The following is a 20,889-nucleotide window of genomic DNA, read 5'->3' as shown; positions in this document are numbered from 1 at the left end:
ACGATCTTAATGGGGCTAATTGGGAAAACTGTTGCAGCAAATATATGCAACAATCTCCTGAAACACCGAAAACACAAGATGAGTCTTTTCTCTTCTTCTTGTCGAGTGGCAGCATGGATTTTAGCTAAAAATTATGAAGTGAGATGCTGCTNGCTCTGGAGAGAGTGTGAAGTAAGAGACTTCAAAAGCTGTGATAAACTGTTGCAGCAAATATATGCAACAATCTCCTGAAACACCGAAAACACAAGATGAGTCTTTTCTCTTCTTCTTGTCGAGTGGCAGCATGGATTTTAGCTAAAAATTATGAAGTGAGATGCTGCTGTCTGATCGACCACACGCAGGATGAACAGCTTCTGTTTGAAAGCACGTTTTCTTCATAGGCAGATTCAATTTAAAAGGGACTTTTTTTTCAACAGTCAGAGCAGAGCTGGTTTGATTTAGACGTAATCATTTTTTCTTTCTCGCGTCAATTGTCCTTTTTGAAAAATCAACAACAAACAAAAACAAAGAGCTGAACATGTAAAATGTGTTCTCTTCCTTCGGTTTTATGACTTCTTCATTTCAGATGATAGATCAGGCAGGATTCAAAGTGGTCAGAGTCATTCAGATTCTCAGGCAATGTATTTATTTCTCACTGTGGAGGAGGGACTGGTGCTGAGGGGTGGAGCGTTTCACCGGGAAGAGGGGCGGAGGGCTCTGTGAGTTGCGATACAAGGGAAGAGCAAAAAAAAAGTAACGGATAGATTTTTTTTTTTTTTTTACCTCATTTGAGTGCTCATGTAAAATTATAGTTAACAGGGAAAATAATTCAAATAAAGCTAATACTAGTTATGACTCTGATGAAGATGCAGTTCACATCAAAACGTTAGTCGTTTGCGCCTTCAAGTGAATGGTGTGCTCCAGTATTTTCTTTGGGCGACGCGGCCCACTGAATTGAAAGCTGATACTCGTGTCAAAATGTTAGTACACGATCTTAATGGGGCTAATTGGGACTCACACAAAATATATTTATTCAAATATATGATAATGGCTATTCAGATCTGAGAGCTGAAAAAAACTCTGTTTGAAATAGCGCTGACAATTGATTTGTCAGTTGTCAGAAATTAATTCCTTCATTGATTAAGTAATTTAAGAAGCAAACAGTTGCTGCTTCCGGCTTCTCAAATTTAAGAATTTCCCATTTTTCCTTGTTGTATATCATTGTTTACTGATAGAAGATATTCGTTTGTGAAATTTAGGTCAAATAAAACAAGCTGTTTAAAGATGCCACCTTAGGATTTTTAATTTTTTATAATATTTCTATAGAATAAACAAATAATTGACTACTCACAGGAATAATTATCAGATTACTTAATAATTAAAATACTTGTTGTTAAACAGGCTGAAACTAATTCCTGCTTTCCATTAATGTTAGCTGGGATATTCAACTTGCATTTTTTGATCTATATTTTCCTTAATAAGTAATTATACATTAAGTTGCAGTTCTTTGTGCATTTCACAACTATCAACAAAACCTTGGCATGCACATATGACAGATTCAAATCTCACTGTGGTATTTGCTAAAGTAGTGAGTTTCGCTGTTTGCTGTCAAGAAAATTTGCCATTAAGTTTGGATGCCTGATAACAACATCCGTGCAGTAAGAAGCACACTATTTGCCTTTTTAGTTGTCTTAAATATGTAGCCTCAGTCTGACAGTCTGATAGGTTAACAGCCAGTAAATAAATAATCATTAAGTAAAACAAACCATATAATAAAAGGAAATTTTAAAAAGATTGAGATTAAAGCCTACTAAACAAGCTCATTGTGCTTTAAGTTTAAGCTCACCGTGGAGTACAGGAGTGGTGCTGGAGCTGGAGCTGGAGTGGGCAGCTGGGGTCGCGCCTGGCGGGCAGGGAGGTGAGGGGTGAGCTCCCTGAGGTGGTTGGGACTCAGGGGCCGGAGCAGAAACCGAGGCTGGAGGCGCGGGGCTGGGAGCCGGTTGTGGAGCTGGTGTGGTGGGAGCTTGCTGACTTGCGGTCGCGCCCTGGGGCGGCGGGGCTGAGGCAGCCTGGTTGGCATGAGGGCCCCCTGCCTGGCTGTGCTGCTGGTGCTGAATCTGCTGGAAGTGCTGCTGGCGGGCCCTCATCTCTGCGTATTTCAGCTGCTCCATGTGGAAGGACTGACGGTCAGCCAGCAGCTGCTGACGCTGGTACTCCAACTACACACACAAAGAAATAAAAGTTGAAGGTTTTGTAAGGCAAGGCAGGCAGCTTTATTCGTATAGCACATTTCAAGGTCAAATTCATTACTAAATGATTTAAAAATTCTAAAATAAAAATCACTATTAAAATAGCAAAAGTGCAGACGAGATAAAGTCAAGTTTTAAATATGTTTGCAGTTGAGTACGCAGTGTAAAAAAGGGAACGTTTTTAGCTTTGACTAAAAAGTGGTCAGTTTCGGGGCTTGTCTAACATAATCTGGGAGGTTGTTCCAGGTCTGTGCTGCATGATAAACAAACGTTGCTTCACCATGTTTAGCTCTGACTCTTGGGACGCTCAGTAGGTCGGCCCCAGATGTCCTGAGGGCCCTGGAAGGCTCATATGTCACAAGCATGTCAGAGATATAATTTGGCGTTGAGCCACAGAGTGATTTACAGACAAGCGGCGAGATTTTAAAATCAATGTACTGTATTTCAGTTGACTACTGTCTTGAGAGACAACATATCCCAGAATTCCTCACTCACAGCCTCCCTCTCTCTGTCCATGATGGTTTCCAGTTCTTCAAAGTGTCGCAGTTTTATCTCAAGCTTCTTCATTTGGGTCTCCACCAGCAGAGCCACCAGAGATTTGATCTTCCTCTCTTCCACTGCAGCCAGGTGCTTCCAAGAAAGTACAGAAGATATTTAGATTTGAGAAAATGTGGAGTCAAAAACAAGGGAAAAAAAGGTGAAGATGTATGTAAATTGAAGCCTGGTGAAAATGAACTTTACCTTGGCTTTGACAGCAGCAGCTGCGAGAGCAGACGCAGCAGCAGTGGCCAGGTTCCCCTCTCCCACGTCACGCTCCACCTTCGCCTTCCTCTCTAATTCACTCTCTGCTTCTCTCTGTCCTTCCTCTGTGCCCTCTTTCCCATCCTTCTCCTTCTCCCCATCGCCTAGGAGAGAAGAAACAAGTATGTTTTTTAACCTTTGACAATAACGCCGTATTCCCTCTATCTCACCAAGATATATTTTCATACCCATCTCTGACTCTGTTTTGTCCGCCTCCCTCTCTCCTTCTTGTTCTCGTCCTCTTTCTTCTTCCTTCTTCCCATTTTCTGCCTGCTTCTCCTCTTCCTCCGTCGCTCCATCTTTGCTGTCCTGTGCAGGAAAGCAAACGGGGCACAATGAGCTTTGCAGCAAATCACTCACAAATTAGAGATATACTGTTATCACAAACAGGCGTCATACCTTGGCCTCCCTCTTCTCTTCGCCTGATTGGCTGTCACTCTTACTTTCATCACTGCTTTCATCTAGAAAAAAGACAAGTCACTTTTTCTTTTTCTGTTTAAAGTGCAAAGGTATTTTGTTCTTGCAATTTTGCATACTGTATGTGTGTGTGTCCATTCTACCAGGTCTGTCTCCCTCCTCCAGGCCAGTGCCTGCAATGCCGCTACCCTCCAGGCCGTACAGCGGGTCCTGTCGGCCACTGACCCTTGCTGCCTCCTCCACCCGCCGCACATGAGCCTCAACAAGTGCTGCAGGAACCTCCTCCTTCATACGAGAAAACTCCTCTAAGAGGGAGAGAGAAAGATCGAAGTTATTGGTGTAATGTAACCTATAAATTTGAGGATGAATAATGAGTAATCAATAATGACCAGGAAGAATAAATTAAAATTTCAAAACAAAAATTGGAATCAATATAAGCTTTTTCTCACCCAGAGCAGATTTGGCTGCAGCTGAGGCCACACGCGGGTCGACGACAGAGGCAAGGAAGGCCACTGTGCTCATGACGGGGTTTCCTGCCTGACTGAAAGGGACCGGCTGGTAGGCCAGTGGTCCCAGGGACGAGGAGTGGTCCTCCAAATAAGGGTCTTCAATGGGCAGCCGCAGGAAGTGCAGGATGCACTCGTCCTGCGTACGGCTGCCCACATGTTCTGAAACCTTGTTCCAGTCATCCTTGTACATTTCCAACCCCTGGAGGACAAGAGGAATACATTTAGCTCAACATTTCTGCTATCTCATTTTCACATTTATGAAAGGAATTATCTGCATCATCACACAATAGATTTTAAGAATAATTTGTACCTCAAGTAGTAGTAGTGTTTCTTGTTCTGTCCACTCCCTCATAGAGCTCGCTGTACTCTTGCTCTGTACACAAATATCACCAACACTTTGTTAACACGGTAGCTCAATGTAACCAAAGCAAAAGAACAACTTAGTCATGCATCTTCTGAGGCTTGTACCTTTGCAGAGCCAGTCTTCTTGCTGTACATGTCAGTCCGCAGCCCAAAGTTCTGCAGGTCTGCTGGTTTCTCCTTCACTTTATCAGGGAAGGACATCATCTGCTGGGTAGCAGGGGTCTGCAGGTAAACAACGACAGAGAGACACGTGTAAAATAACCCAGAATACACGTGCATGTGTCTATTTGCCTGTGTGTCTGAGCATATGTGGACCTGGGACGTCTTGGGCTGAAGGGGCACCAGACTGGATGGAGTGTCTGCAAGGACATGGAAGTGAGAGGTGGGTGGGGGACCCATGGGTGTGGGTCGACTCTCGGAGTCCACCTGGTAGTTGATGAGACCCCACTGCTCCAGAAAGGCGTGGACTCTGCAGCAGAAGAAGAAGAAGCACAGAGTAGCGGTTTGACTAAAACAGGTGACTGTGTCAATACAGACAGTAAAACTCAGGATTGAGTAGCAATTTTTACATTCAGTTAGGACTGTCATGATAAGTTCTTTGTTGGATGATGAATTTTCCCAGAAATATTTGCAATTAACAATAATATTGCCATTTTAAGATAAAGAAATAAAACGTAAATACAAATCTATGTTTCTGTGTTTGTGGAGGAGCTTAGCATTGTTTTTTTGTTTTTCATTTGCATTGGGTTTTTTCTGTTCATTTAGCTTTGGCACTGCACCACAGTCTTATAATGGCCTGAAAAACCCTTAAGTTTATTCTGGCATCATGTTGGCTAAAATGTTGGTGACATTCTTACGTCAAAAAATGCATGTAAACACAAGGATAATATCATACAATACATGGGCATGTCCTCGATAAATTTTGCTCACATCAATAAGTCTATAACGTCGTTATCTGACAGGCTTACATTCATCCTCCACTTACCTCATGATTGCACACACATCTCCTGCCAGGTTCCTGCGGCAGGCGGTGGAGGTCAGGTACTCCTGAGGGTTTAGTCGGTAGGTGTCAATCATGAAGTTCCTGTACGCCAGGTAACTGAAAGAAGGAGGCACATAGGAAACTGAGATATTTCATCTTGTTATTGTTCTGTGTGTGATTTCTTTTTCATTGTGTGTCAGATTAATAAAACATCTAATGTTTTATGTGCAGTTCAAATACTTACATCTCCGGGGTTTTGGATTTGTTCTTTCCATTGAAAAACTCTGGCAAGGCTCTGCGCTCAATGGCATGAACACTGGGAGAAAATAATTTTGACATTTTGAGGATTTACAGCTGCGATACATCTGAGTGTCCCACTTTTCACTTTATGAATCATGTCTTATGTAAAATGCTCTCTACTGCTGAGACTACACTAGTTTTAATTTTAATTTCAAAATTTACCCCCATTGATTTCACAAAGGCTCCAATTAAAGATTATGTTTACTGTTGATTAAATATGTTAATTATTTTCCCTATTAATTAGTTGTTTGGTCTGTAAAATGTCAGGATATTTTGAAAAATGTTTTGGTTTACAGTTAAAAAATAGAAAATACTCACATAGAAGAAGCTGGAATCAGATCATTTTGATTTTGTTTTCTTAAAAAATTACACAAATCGATTATAAAATTAGCTGGCATTTAATTTAGTAGCTGACAACAAATGAATAAACTGTTGCAGCTCTAGATTTCACCAAGTGGGTCTCCGTTTTTTCGTACTTTTCCCGTGACTGAATTTTAAAAATACATCACTGTAATGACATCTCTGAAATCTGATTACTTAAAAACAATTTTCAAAAACATTTTTTCTTCTTACCTGTTGTAGTCAAACCAGGCAGCGTAGCTCGGTATAATAATGTGGTGAGTCTGCTCGGTCACGTTGTCTTCATGAAGGTCCGAGCCTTTGACCGGTTCACCCTTCACACTCGGAGAGCCCTCCTCCTCCTCCTGTGTGAACACACACACACACACACACTCTCATGATGATGTTTATGTGTGCGGTCCTCACTGTCCCCATGTTTTCTTGCTCTTTTATTATCTGCTTTACCTTGCCTGTTGTTTCCATGGACTCATCTTCCTGCTCATCTGTTAAAAGCACAAAAGAATGCTAAGTGAATACAAATCGGTAGAGCGCAGAAGCCTTACAGTCAGAAAATTACTTTTGGTTTAAAGAATACACTGAATATAAAAACAAGTGTCAACAGATTAACACCTGAAATTAACATAGAATGTATTTACTGTTTAGAAAGTCTACTTTTCTTCCATGTTTGAAAAGACAACAGTTGTGTGGAAAACAATGTGCCTTTAAATGGAAAAAAAAGCAATCCATGATGAAGTGACGACCAAAACCTGATATTATAAACAAGTCAGACTCTTGATTTCCCACTGTTCAGCATCAGCACCGCACAGATCATGTTTCTCTTCCTCGAGTCAAAAGGCCATTGTGCAATCTACAATTATGTCTTATGTACCATATCTATCCATTATGGTAATACTGTATACATGCATGCTTCTCCCTCCACTTTAAAGCCTCTTGATTCAGTGTATCAGGGGTGATACATTTCTCACTCACCGTCGAGTCTTATATGAAAAGCTGGGATGGTCTTTCATAACAAACAGACGGGTGTAATATTGCATGTTGTGTATTTATGAGGCTTTACTGCAAACACTGCCTTGTTACCGCTGCGCTCTGGTTGCATTTTAAGTTACATTCTCTAATTCCACTTGAACACTTTAAATGTTTGTACTAACGTACTTGAATTCACACTTGCAATTGCCTTTTTTAATTGTATTTATGTGTTATGTGTGTCTGTCAATATGATTAAACTGTATGTTATTTTGTATACAGGTGTTTCTTGAAAAAGAGACTCGGATCTCAACAAGACTACCTGTTTAAATACAAGATTAAATAAATAAAATAAAGGGGCTGTTTTCTTGCAAATGTAGGTGACAGTGGACATGTTGGAGGAACACATGAAAACGTCCTGCTCACCCATATCTGTTCCTCCTTTGACTGGAGTTGAATCAGTGTCTTTCTTGGTGTTATCTGAAATGGAAAGCACAATTTCAGACAATAATAGACATCAACGACTTTAAAGTCTTAAAGGTGACAACTGAGCCTAACGTTAATGGTCATATTTGATTATTTATTTGTATATTTTGAACATCTGAGTACTTGTCTTCGGTGGATTTCCCTCTTCAGATGCTGGAACAGGTGACGCTTCATCCAAGTCTTTACTGAGATCCTCTTGTTCCTCCTCCCTTTGGCCCCGTTTAGACTTGGTGTACGGGGTTGTCGGCCTGTCCGCATACACAAAAAGGACATTATTTAACGATAATGCATAATGTCTCTGATAGAACTGGTTCTACAAAACATCGTTCTTTAATAGCTGATGAGTGTGACACAATTGCATAAAGAGGTGTGGTCACTGACGCTTTTTTGGTATTCTTCTTCTTGCTCTCCTGAGGTGGAGGGGTGGGGGAGGGCGACGGCGACCTCTTCCTCTTCTTGGCACTGCCTGGTTTCTTGTCCCTCCGCTCGTCAGGTGTGGTCACCTCATCTGTAAGGGTCTTGGCTGAGATCCTCTTCCTCTTAGGGCAGCCCTCGCCCACTTCATAGTCTTCCTCATTCATCCACTCATTATACTGGTCCAGGTCTAAAATCCACTTGGCATGGACCTATGAACAGAGAGCATTAAATGTAAGCGACACTGAAATAGTTTTAGTGAACATGTCAGCTGCCTGAGTGAAATGTCACAAACGTATTACACAGTTTAACCCAGCAGTGTTGCACACTTTCAGCAACATCCTCTAGAAACCATCTATTTCATCATGACATCATTTAACCTTCTACACATGGATTCAGATGCCTTGTCTGGAAACTGAATTACAAATTATTTAAATGGACCCACAGCAGAAATGATGTTGCTTAATTATCACTGGGGTGTTTTCTGGGTGCTATGTTGATTTTGTGGCAGAAAAAATACTGTTAAGCAATGATCACTGGATTAAAATAGAAAATAAATAATTTCAATTGATTCTTGAATGATTTATGTTCACGTAAAAACAATTTTACAAAGACTTAAATAATAATATGTAAGCACACTACAGGAACAGTTACTAAAAAAGGACAAATGCAGTTCATCTTAATTATGTCATTCTGAAGCTGTGGTCTGGGGACACATTTTGACTGTGTGTAAACAGAGACGGAGTTCTCAACAGAAAATGAACCCAGTGTGCTGATTTTTGTGTGAACGCAGCTCAAAACATTTGAATGCTTCACTGCTTTTACTATCATGTCCTAGTGAGCGCTGAACGCCCTGAGCAAGTGGTGCTCTGAATACACAACCAGAGCTTCTAACACTGCTTTGAATTTATGGTTCAGCCAAGTGCCACAGTAAGCTCTTTTGCTCCAAGTGCCAATTTGCGACAGCACTTCATTTTTGGATGTTTTGCACAGAGAGAAAAATATGACACGAGTGCTGTTGCCAAACTACAGAGCTATCATCTCTGTGTACACAGTCCCCCCCGGCAGGTTTGTGCAATGAAGAGAAGGCTGAGACATATAAAATTAACTCCCATCATTACAGACTCAAGAGCTACATTTTATATTCTAGCCAACATAAAGACATTTAGCAAAAATGGTGCACATAAAATGATGCAGAGGCATCTTTAATGTTCGATCTAATGTAATGATGCATCATGCACCCATAAAAGAACAGTACATTTGATTTGAATATGTCACTCATAAAGGGCAGGGTTATAATATATAACTACATCACATAAACATCTGTATCTGGTGTAGCTGAACAGTGTGAAAAAGGTGACATATATTTACATAAACTAAAGGCAGGTAAGCAGACATGAAAGAATGATTTGTTACAAATGTTAAGATTTAGAGAGAATAAAGGACACAAGTCGGTAAAACTGAAAATGAATGACAGAAAAATAGAAAAAAAAAACAAAACACAAATAACGACGAAGAAGTTTCTAGAAATGAAATACCTTCCTGGGCTTTTCTGGGCTAGGAGGATCCTCCACAGCTGCCTCGATCTCACTGGCTGGGATCCAGGTATCATAACTACACAGTGAGAAAAGCAAGGTCAAAGGTCAAAGGTCAAGGCAGAGGAAATATTACAAGGTTGGTTTTGTTAAAAAGTCTCAGGTAGACATGTTTAACTTAAGCTTGTAGAATTCAGGCCAAAAAAGATTAGCAGATCCACTCTTCACTGACTTCATTTTCCTCTGAACTGTCTTTTAGTTCCTTGTTCTTTTATGCACCAAATTGTTTTTTGTTGCTGTTTGTTTTGTTTAAAATAATGTTTTTCTGACTTGTCTGTTTTATTCTGCCACCTTGTAACCCTGTTTTGAAAAATGCTTTATAAATCTTATGATTTCATAGGTTTCAAAAGATCCTGCCAAAGAACTACAGTTGAAAATAAGCCAGCTGGCTAACACTGGCACATTTGCAAAAATGTTTATTAATGTGTGTTGTCCATATAAATAAAATAACTGAAATGAAAAATAAATGAAATAGAAACTCCTGTTAATATCATTACAACTGTATTGGACCTCCACAGTTACATGAGGAATCAGTTTTCAGTTTTGTGTTATTGTTTATATCTCTGCAAACTCAGCACCAACCTGTCAGGAAAATATCCCCAGTGGAGCAGCACTTGCTTATCTCTCTTCATCACAGGACGCACCCACTCCTCTGGAACAAAAAGAGATAAGGACACCAGCACAAAGCCAGTAAGTGCAGCAGAATTCACAATAAATAAACACAAAAACTGTGTTTGAACAGAACATGTGAAGCCTCACCTTCCTCCAGGCTGGTGGGAATAGGGACGACAACATGGGAGCTGGAGGCCTTGTCCTCAGTTACTGAGCCCTGCAACCGAGACAGTCGCAGAAAGTGCGGGTTAAGCTTACAACATGGAAATACTTTTTAATCTGACTAAGGGCCTCACACATGCAGGTGAGCTTCCTTTCTGTAATAGTGAGACATTTATCAAAACAAAACAAAAAACACACCTGATGTCTTTTGATGATGTCTTTCAATTTCCCAAGCAGCTTTGGCTCTATGTCAGAGCTCAGGTAGATGACAGGTCGGCTCAGGCAGTTGTTCTGAAATGAAGAAAAGCAGTGTGAATGAATGAAACTCATAAATTCAAATAGGCAGGTACAAAAATATAAATCTACATAAATATCATATCGTATAATCTCAGTTAAAACAAGAAATGTGTCTGTGCTGTTGAGCTCTTCAGATGAGGAGAGCTCGATGATCTTGTAGTGTAACTGCAGGACTAATTAAGTAGGATTACTGTTCGAGTCACATGACTGTGTGCCCTTCATTATTTCTATCTAAAGCTCAGGCAGCCTGATTCTCAGACACTTCACAAATATGATGTAATAACCATAGGAGACATGCAACCTCTCTGATAGAGTATTTTCTTTGCAATCATTTAGCTCTGGTGCCTGCGGCAGCAAACAATCAACAGAAATCTTTCAAACTGACTCCTGCCGGAGCTCACAGTCAAGCCGTTAAAAACAAAAATAAACACTGCTTTTAAACCTCGTCATACTGAAGCTGAAAACATTTACAACTACAATAAAGGACAAGCTCTGACACGAACTCACCTGCACTAAGGACTTCTCGATCGTCATGAACATCTCCACATTTCGGTCCATCCTCGATGGATTCTGGAAGTCAAACCTGCGCCTACCAGGAAATTAGACTGGAGTTACACATGAAGCGGCATCCTAGCCAAAATACAACTGGGAGAACTAAGATAGCATTTATTTTCAGTTTGTCTGTTTGGCCTACATTTAAACCAGCTAGAAAGAAAGTCCTACCATCCCTGGTCACTCTTGAACTTGTAGGCAGCAGCCAGGATGTGGCACAGAGCCCCTCCTGACTTGAAGTCCAGAAAACATTTCATCTGCAGGCACAAAACAAAACAGTTTTAAAATACATCAGTGGGGTAAAATCATCTGTATGCGTGTGCATGACAGAGATAAAGGTGACATACCGGCAGCTTGGTGAGCGGAGGGTTGCTGACATGTCGACCAAACACCTCCTCCTGGAACTGCAGCAGCTGGACCACCAGGCTGGACAGAGACTTGTTGGTGGGGGGTTCGGCCTGGATGTACTGAGAGGACAGCACAAAGAGCCAGTCAGAGATACATAAAAATAAACCTGGTGCTGAAATAAGGGACTGTTAGTTATCTATGAGAAGGGGTGGTTTCAAAGTGGGGGAGGTGGGTCAAATATTTCTCAAGCACTGGGGAGATACTTATGTTTTTTTTATTTTAGGTTAGGGGGTGTGCATACATCTTTAACTTGTTTTTTTTTTAGAAAACATTGAAAAATAGCTAATATCACACCATTTATAACAGATTGCCCCAGGAGTGAGTCCTAAAACCTGGAAATTAGTAAGCATTTTGGCACCCCCAGTTCCCCCATCCTGAAGCCCATTGGTTTTTGGTAAGATGCCTTCAATAAGGACTCTGCGCCACAGAGCTAACTTTTGCATTGGGCGACTAAAAAAAAAAAGTAATCCCTGAGGCACTTTATAACACAAATGAACATGAATATTCAACTTAAAAACAATATGTGGGACAAATCCATCAGATTCCATCAAATAAACAAAAAAAAATATAAATTAAAAAAATCTCAGCTTAAAATAGGGATATCTGATTCAAAATCAATTTATTCTGTCTAATTTACAATGCTGCCAAAACATGCATGAACTAACCAGCATGCTTAACAAAAGTGAAAAAACAAGGGATTTTTTTTAACTTCAGAGTTTAATCTTCAACTTTTCACTTTAAATCATCAAAGGGTGATTTTTAAAGAATGCATTCATGGTAAAGGGAGGGTCATGCGTTCTTAAAGTTACTCAGGGAGTCTCAACAAAAAAATATATATATATATATAAATATATATATACACACACATATATATATATGGTTTCAGTAAGGACAAAAAATAATAATAATATTAATAAATAAACAACCCAGACTCTGATAAATAAAGAACAGTCCCTAAATCCGACGTTTGGTCAGATACGCCGAAAAATGGAGGGAACGTCCTTATTTGTGTCATTATTCAGAGAAATTTAACCCTTATGCTTTGTGATATCTGATATGGGGTTGTTAACTCGTGTGTTTAATCATCTTTAATGGCATGTTTTAACAGAAATAATGCATTTATTTGGTGAAATAATGAGTCTGGACGGCAGCACGCCGCTCAGTGTTATCCTAGACGGGCCATGGCTTCAGTCCGCGCGCCACACAGCCAACATCTGGATCCGAGCTGCATTCACCGTTAGCCGTTTAGCTAACTAGCTAGCTAGCTGGCTGCCCGGCCGGCTTAAGTCACCCGTTTTGCACAAAATCATCCCCGCAGCAGGGGTCGCATGCTGATTCTGCATCCGTTTAGCGACGATAACGTCTGGGGACACCGCCATTCACGGCTGCATGTGCTGTAGCTGTGGGCTCAGCATCCTTTTGTATCCGGCTCGAGTGAATCAAACAGCTGGACGTTGAGCAGCACCCTCCCTCCTCTCTTTGTCACTGCCTCTGCCCAATAGGTAACTGCCCACGTTTCAGGCTGAAAAATGTACGCTCAGCGTGTATGGATACAAAACATGCGGTCAGTACCTTTTTGTAATTCTTTCCCAGCCAGACGCGGACATTATCAAACTGAGAAACGGTGTCAGACGCTTCGAAATATTTTACATTCGGGCCGCCGTCTTTCTTCCGCACCGCCATCTTTGACTGCAGACAACTAGTCGACGTCGCCTGCCGACCAGCGGCCAGACTGCGGTACTGCAGCTGCCGGCGGCGGTAACAACAAGCAGCGTGCAGCAGGTGGAGTACTCATACAGGGAATCATCTTTAACATACTCCATGGTACTTCATCAGCCCCGAAGTTTCTTCTTCTTTTTTTTTTTTTTTACCAGTGTATTTAAATTGTATTTGAAATCCCTAAAACTTATAAAAGGACCAAAAACAACAAAACATATATGATATCTTGAAATACTTTCCCACTGGAGTAAATAAGTACGTTTAGAGTGAATTTACCCCCTTGTATGATAATCTGTTCATTATTTATGTATCCTAATTTTATTTGTTGTATTTTAAATAATTGAATTTATTACTGAAACATTTGAACAGGACTGAAACAATTTGCACTGTACTTAAATGTTTACTTTTTTTTATTTATTCACCTTTTTTTTTTTAAAGCGCTGTTCCCTTTGACACTTATAAAAATAAAAAATAAAAACTACAGACAGAGAAGCAGCAGCATGCACCAGTGGTGGAAAACATTTTTAAAATTATTTAGGCCTACCTAAAAGCATAACTAACCAAACCTTATTCTAAGAATTTAAAGTCCTCCCTTAATATTATCATGTTTTTTAACAGTTGGCAAAAACATGTTCTTCAAGTGTCTAGAACAAAAGTAGCCTACTCATCATGCACAACGGCTTCTGTCATATTGACAGGGGCATAGCGCCAAATTCTGTGCCCTATGCATAATAATGATAATTTTATTTAAATGGCACCTTTAAAAACAGAGTAACAACATGCTTTGACAAGCAAAGCAAAGCAGAAATGGGATACTTAGCAGGTAATTCAACAACAGGAAGCCAAACAGACTTACTGAGCACAAGCGAGACAGAACAAGGGTGGAGTTGGGATAAACATTAAGAGGACACACAATGCAAGATGCAGAACGCAAAATGTCAATACAAAATAATACAAATAAAAGTATTCAGCCAATTTAAACTTAATTAGAAAAAAAAACTTTAAACAAAACTAAACTAACCCCCACACCCTCCTTTTGTGGCCCTGGGTTAATTCCTACTTTTCGCTCCACTACAGCACCTCTGCATTATGGATCATCATTACTGGTGCATGAACATGTAAACAGTAGGGTAGTTAAATGTTGGTCAAGGAGGGGGATGCAGGGGACACGTACCCCTCATTATTTAGAGCATGTGCAAGTATGTATATGACAAAAACATGTTTAGAAAGAGAAAAAAAACTCCTAAATGATAACCTCAAAGGGAACTGCTTTACATACATTATATTCAATATAATAACTTTGAAGAAAAAAAGCTGTACCCCCATAATGAGTGGATCTAGTGAAATACTTTTATACAACACTAATACAAACTGGAATTTCAGCAGACATGAGAGTACAGAAATAACTGAGCAAAATTTAACCGTCAGACTGTTTTCATGTCTCTGACCTTTTTACTGGTTCTCAGTTAGTCAGAGGCTCAAATTAACCTTCATTAACAAAGGAAAAAGAGCATGTGTGTGTGTGTGTGTGTCTGTGTGTGTGTCTTACATGATCCAGGCTAATTTGTGAAGGTCCAGAGACAACACTGAAGAGAGTAGTGCTTGAACTCGTATTCCTCAGGCTGTCTGTGTGTTTGTATTTGCTTACGAACGTGTGTGTGTGTGTGTGTGTATCTGCGTAATGATGTGTGTGTCTGTGTGTGGAGCACCCATCTGTGCTGAAGGAGAGAGAGTGAAGCCTATTGATTATTTTAATCCTCCTATTTGTGAGTCTGTGATCCTCTCGGCTCAGCCTTCCACAGGGGGATTGCTAATGGGGCTGAACACTTCCCTCCTCAGCCCTCTCTCCCTGTCCAATTAACTTAACACTGGAATCTGCAAGGGGGAGCACTGGGACTCAGAGGGTGGTGGTGGTAGTGGTGTGTGTGGCCACACTGCTGAGATACAACCCCACCAACACCCCACCCCCACCCCCCAGTTCAACATCTCCCTAACCTCTTCTTTGCACCACGTACAGGAAGAACTTCCTCACCCGGAATAGCATTACCTCTCACCTTTAATTAAAGATCCATCTGCTTGTTTTATTCTGATCAGATGAGACCTCCCTTCAGCCAGTGTTTCATTTTCACAGTGTGGCTCTGCAGAGGGGAGAAGCAGTTGCAGGTGAAAAAGTAAGTCTCGTAATGGGAAAGCTACATTTCAAAGAAGCGGCTATTACTGTCATTTTGTCCAATTACTGTTTGTGTTAAGCTGCACTTGAAGCTGAAATTTAGAGAGCCAAAACTTTTATAATGGACTTGTTAACAAAGGTCTACATAAGGCTCCTACTTTTACTTTAACATTCATAATTGGCACAAGTCAGAAATGATATTTCAGTTTAGCTCACACCTTTGTGTTCCTTAGTTGATGCAGTGAGGAGGTGGTCAGGTGAGTAGAAATTCCTCGGAAAAGGTCCAGCTCCCAGGAAGTGCACCAGGATTTCAAGCCAATTTTCATGGTGGCCTTAAAAGTGGATTTACAACTCATTAGTACCGTATGTCATGTGATGCCACTGGACCTATGTATTAGGTCCAGATGTATCAAGAGAACAGTGTTTGAGTTGGGTACCTGTATTCCCATGAAAGTTTTTCAGTGGAGCATAAAGCCAAAAAAACTCTCTTTCCGCAGTATGAAAATACTGCTGCTTCTGCATCATTGGGCCTACAGAGCAAGTGCAAAGAGACTCCCCCTGGCTACTTCCGGTTTTGCGCTCCGCTGACCTGAATGGGGATTTAATGACTTCATTTCGCAGCTCTTCTAGACTTTCTAAATATTATCAGACCAAACGAATTAGATCCAGAGAGTGAAATGAGTCAAAAAAAAATGTATCCGCTGATTTACAGACGCTTCCTCTGCCATGTAATTCAATGGGAAAAGACTTTGGGCACAATAGCATCACGTGACGGATTGAGCAGTTGTAATTCTACCATTTGGCCACTACAAAAATTAGTTTCAAAGCACATCCATCGACGTCAATACCATGGATGTATTATAGGGAAGTCTGGATACAGCCATGGGAGCGGGGCCCCATTCATTCCTAAGAGAGCTGCTCTTTGGCGCAGGAAGCATAGAAAGCTCTTTTTCCAGGTGAAGAATTGTGTAAAATACCCAAATCTACTGGCCCATAGAGCATGCGTAGTAGAGGTACACAGCAGACTTAGGGTGTGATGTTTAAATTTGCTCTTATTTTAAGTTATATATCAAGCTTTTTTTCCTGTTTAGATAACGATAACGATACACTGTAACAGCACCTTTAACAGTATTGTACTCATCGCTTTAATTTCTTGTTTATTGACAGAAAATCTTCTGAATACAATTACATTGAACCATCCCTCAATCCTGACTCTGATTCTCATTTACTGTCAACACCTTTAGTATTACTGCAGAAAATGCATCATGGCCTTAAGTAGTGTTCTGGCCAACACTCCCGGTTGAGAGTGGCGATAATTACGACTGGTTCCTCACAGTCAGTTATCAACAGTTATCTCACCTACAAAAGGAGTTGCAACACATTTCATTCTGATAGGTGGAGTAGGCCATTCTGTCACGTAAAAATATCTGTTACAATAGACCACAACCTGTATAAAGATAGTTAAATGGGGAGTAGGTTGTTCTGATAGGTGGAGTAGGGGTCAACCTGAATAAGAAGTATACTCTCCTGTGGTAGGTTTGTACACTCTCCATATATCCAAAAGTGCATAATCTGAGACTAAATTCCACTGGGCAAAAATTTGAATAGACCAAAACCTGTATAAATGTAGTTAAATGGGGATTAGTTCATCATGATAGGTGGAGTAGGTCATTCTGTATGGTACAAATATCTATTAGAATAGATCACAACCTGTATAAATGTATTTAAATGAGAAGTGAATTATTCTGTCAGGTACAAACATGTATTAGAATAGACCACAACCTGTATAAATGTAGCTTGATGGGGAGATTTGGACAGGTGGCGTACGTCATTCTGATAGGTACAAATATCTATTAGAACAGACCACAACTTGTATAAATGTATTTAAATGGGGAGTAGGTCATTCTGTCAGATACAAATATCTACTTGAATAGACCAAAACCTGTATAAGTATAGTTAAACGGGGAGTAGGGCATTCTGATACGTGGAGTAAGACATTCTGTCAAACTGATAATAAAACCAGAAACATAGAGATTGCGTCAATATCCGCAGAGTCACAGTGATTTTATGCAGTTTAAGATAATACGGCTCCACTTAAGATCAGATCCATCCAGCTCACAAAGTGCCAAAAAGCCATCCTCTCCCAAGAAGTGATATGGCCCAGACTGCTGGGTTACTGATATGGGATATGAGATATTTTGTCATCATCACTTGTGCTTATAAAACCATACAGTCATCAATTATTGTGAAAGCCTCTAAAGAACCTCACGTGCTCTCTCACCTCCACCAGCTCTTTTTCTAATTAATGTCTCATTACTGCAACCAGAAGTTGTTAGATATAATCTATACAACTTAATTTTTCTCTGTTGAATGCTATTGTGGCCCACAAATATATAAAATAACATCCAAAACATTAGATTTTTACCATTTTTTTACCATTAAGCATGTTTTATAGCTACTGAAATCCCACTATATAAACAAAAACAGCAACAAATACAGAAATTCTAAATAAGAGCTGTAATGGTTCATGTGGAAAATAATAAAGGAAAAAAAAGAGATTGAACAGGAAGTTTTCAGGCTGAAAAAATGCGAGTCAGAATTGCATTTGGCAAAGTTGAATGATTCTTATTTAAAAATTAAAGCTTCTGAATATAGTCGGAGAAGGCAATTGAGTGAGCCATTGCTCTGTATTACATAATTTTAAAAAATGAGGTTATGCATGCAAAGGAAGAAGGTCCAAATAATTTTTAAGTTTTACTCGAAGTGTATAATTCACTATTTGACTTTGTTTTTATTTAATTGTGCTCAGTGTGATTACAATACAAAAAGCAAGAAGAAATCAGACAAAACATCTGTTGTTGTTTTTCCAGAATGGCTCTGAAATGTCATCTATTTTATGTGTTAAAGATGTGTTTAAAATTACTATATATCCAGCTAACCTATCACTGTGGCATATAATATATCTACATGACTGAGAAGGGAATTGATTGGGTACTCAGGTTGCTTTTTCCTTTTCTTAGCCTTCTCCTGCCTTTTTTGCATCTTTGCATTAATGTGTTCAGATGGCAGGGGGCATATGAATTTTAATGTAATGTTAATTGTAAATGTGATCACCTTAACAAAAATAACAGTAATCAAGAAATAATGTCCACAAAGTCCGACGACTTTCTTTATCAATGGAGGAAATAAAGATATGGCAGGTAATGTTGGCTTGCGTTTCAAGTACTAAGATGTTTGTCAGCTGCTTAAATAGCTTAATTTTGATCTATAATACATTTGACAAATACTAATAAAAGCTTGAGTTCTTTCAAATAAAAAAAAAACAAAAAAAAAAACAAACCTGAGCAGTGAAAACTTATCACGATAGATATCAACGGCTGCTTACTTCAAAGTAGAAAGAGAACACGAAGAAAGCACTTGTTTTACAGCAAAATAATCCTGATTTCTCCTGTATCTTTTTTTTTTATTGTGTTTTATGGTTTTCAAGGGCAGAGAAAAAACTATGCTGATTTCATACATAACAAATACACACAACTCAGCTTGCAAAGTACAGCAACGACAATGAATCCACACTGCTCATGAACAAAGGTAACAGCGCCAGAAAACACACAGTAGGATGCAGCATGGCACAGAGGTTATGTAAAGCCACTCAGGAGGAATTTCGGTGTACAATACATACAAACGTCGGGAGAGTTTTTCAGTCACAGCACAAAATTGATCAAAAAAGTTCACATTCACATCTCATCAGGTTACAGTCATGCTATCAGGCCTCTAAGCTGGATCAGTCGTTGAGCCAGTATGAAGCTCTTTCTTTTTCCGTGGCACTAAAACTACAACAGATGTGCTGATATTAAATTGTACCCGTCTAAGCATTATATCATGAAAAAAATAGAATTGTTTAATATATTAATTCGTTTACATCAACATATTTAGAATTTTTCTGAATGCAACTTTTCAACAACACGAGACATGCTTCTGTTTGTTCCCACAGGTGTTATCCACCATACAGGATGAACCTTGGTCTCCACTTTGGGGGCTTTTATTTACAGCGGTGAGGTACATCCAGTGACATACAAAGATTCACAATCAATGTCAGTTAGCATCTGCATTTTCTTAAATATTTTGCGCGGACTGGTTTTCATCAGAAATCCTCGTCAGATTGCTGTTTGCATGAGCTTGTTCATAAACGCCTGGATTCAACAAGTGTCTCATGCATAAAAAATAAAAAATTAAAAAGATAGTGTAAGGCACAGAAAACCTATAGGTATGGCAGTAAAACATCAACATCAGTCACCTCCATCTGAAAAACATCCTCATTTGAATATATTCACAGTAAAACTAAAGGAATTGTTTGAAAAAACATGCTTATTTGTTTTCTCGCAGAGAGCTCGATGAGAAGATTGATACCACTGTTATATTGGTTTAGTTAATATGAAGCTACAGCCAGCAACCAGTTAGCTTAGCTTAGCATAAAGACTGGAAATGGGGATATAGTTAGCCCGGCTCTGTCAAAAATATGCCAACTAGAAAAATACATAAATTCTCACATATAACCGACAAGGTACAGTATGTTATTTAGTGAGTTTTAAAGGTTCTGGTACGTAGACTGTGTTACCTCTTGACAGAGCCAGGCTAGCTGTAAGGTGGAGTCAGCTAATTAGGAGAAATACTGCTCATATTTGGAAAAAAAAAATCATAAAACCCAAGCGAATACACCTTCTGCAGCAGTGCTCATTCAAAAGTTCAGGTAATATCTCAAATGCTATTTATATTTCATTACTATTCATGGCGTAGCTCCATCCATTGGTGAGAGTGAGGACATGAGAGCGGCAGAATAGCCAGCATCATTTTTTGGAGTGAGCGACTTTGTTTGTTTCCCATTGACGGACCCGTGTATGGACACCAGATTTTTTTTTGTCAGTGCACATTCAGAGCCGACAGCTAATGTAAGCAGAGGAAATATTCACTGAATTTGACAAAAAGTTTATTGGATTAGAATCGCAGACCTTTGCACCTTTAAACTGCCACTATGCTTTCACAATAGTGATTGTCAAAAATCAAATATTTTCAGAAACCTCCTTCTCCCACACCTTTCTGACATCAGATCAGGGTTTCCGATCCCACCTTTTCACCCATCTCACTTCGTGACAGGTGAGCTGTGAGAGCAGCCAAAGTTTTTTAAAAAAATTAGTTTGCAACACAGCTATTTCACTATGAATGTCTTCCAGGAAAAAGTGTGTGATAATGCGTGCCATTAACTCCATATTTAAATACCTTCCACCCCCCACCCCACCCTAACACTGCTGGCCTACTCGGCCTTACAATACATTGTATGAACCACATCTTTTCTAGAATAGCCATGAAATTATCTTTGGGTCCTGAAACTGAAACCAATGCACAAGTGCCTTAAAGCTGCACTCTTTCTAATGGCCAACAGGGGGCTACTACACTGGTTTCAAAAAGAAGACCAATTGTATAGAAGTCTAAGAGTAAATGACCCTACTTCTCATTTGATTTATTACCTTAGGAAACCCTTTTGTAAATGAGTTTA

The 20,889-nt window shown here is 39.7% G+C and overlaps 1 protein-coding gene across 3 annotated transcripts; it reads right to left on the bottom strand.

Moving 5' to 3' along the window:
- Window positions 1–158: 158 nt before the first annotated feature.
- On the bottom strand, window positions 159–13,140 carry smarcc2 (SWI/SNF related, matrix associated, actin dependent regulator of chromatin, subfamily c, member 2). Of its 3 annotated transcripts, none has more exons than XM_042503747.1 (26): window positions 13,022–13,140; window positions 11,389–11,508; window positions 11,213–11,298; window positions 10,997–11,078; window positions 10,391–10,483; window positions 10,178–10,247; window positions 10,001–10,070; window positions 9,362–9,437; window positions 7,791–8,035; window positions 7,533–7,657; window positions 7,350–7,403; window positions 6,405–6,442; window positions 6,174–6,304; window positions 5,545–5,616; window positions 5,304–5,417; window positions 4,634–4,787; window positions 4,424–4,540; window positions 4,266–4,328; window positions 3,896–4,154; window positions 3,590–3,751; window positions 3,429–3,490; window positions 3,218–3,338; window positions 2,970–3,133; window positions 2,724–2,858; window positions 1,826–2,198; window positions 159–696 (listed from the first exon to the last, which is right to left on the bottom strand). In XM_042503747.1, exons 1-26 carry the CDS (start codon window positions 13,130–13,132, stop codon window positions 632–634), a joined length of 3,162 nt encoding a protein of 1,053 aa, XP_042359681.1. In that variant the 5' UTR covers window positions 13,133–13,140; the 3' UTR covers window positions 159–631. The 3 variants fall into 3 exon arrangements, with proteins under 3 accessions (XP_042359681.1, XP_042359687.1, XP_042359673.1); XM_042503753.1 differs by having other exon boundaries at window positions 10,997–11,072; XM_042503739.1 differs by having other exon boundaries at window positions 4,424–4,787.
- Window positions 13,141–20,889: the final 7,749 nt, after the last annotated feature.

The sequence above is a fragment of the Plectropomus leopardus genome, chromosome 2 (genome assembly GCF_008729295.1).
Source record: "Plectropomus leopardus isolate mb chromosome 2, YSFRI_Pleo_2.0, whole genome shotgun sequence".
Taxonomy (NCBI): domain Eukaryota; kingdom Metazoa; phylum Chordata; class Actinopteri; order Perciformes; family Serranidae; genus Plectropomus; species Plectropomus leopardus.
Note: the sequence above shows the minus strand (reverse complement) of the source record. Positions and strands in the feature narration are given on the sequence as shown.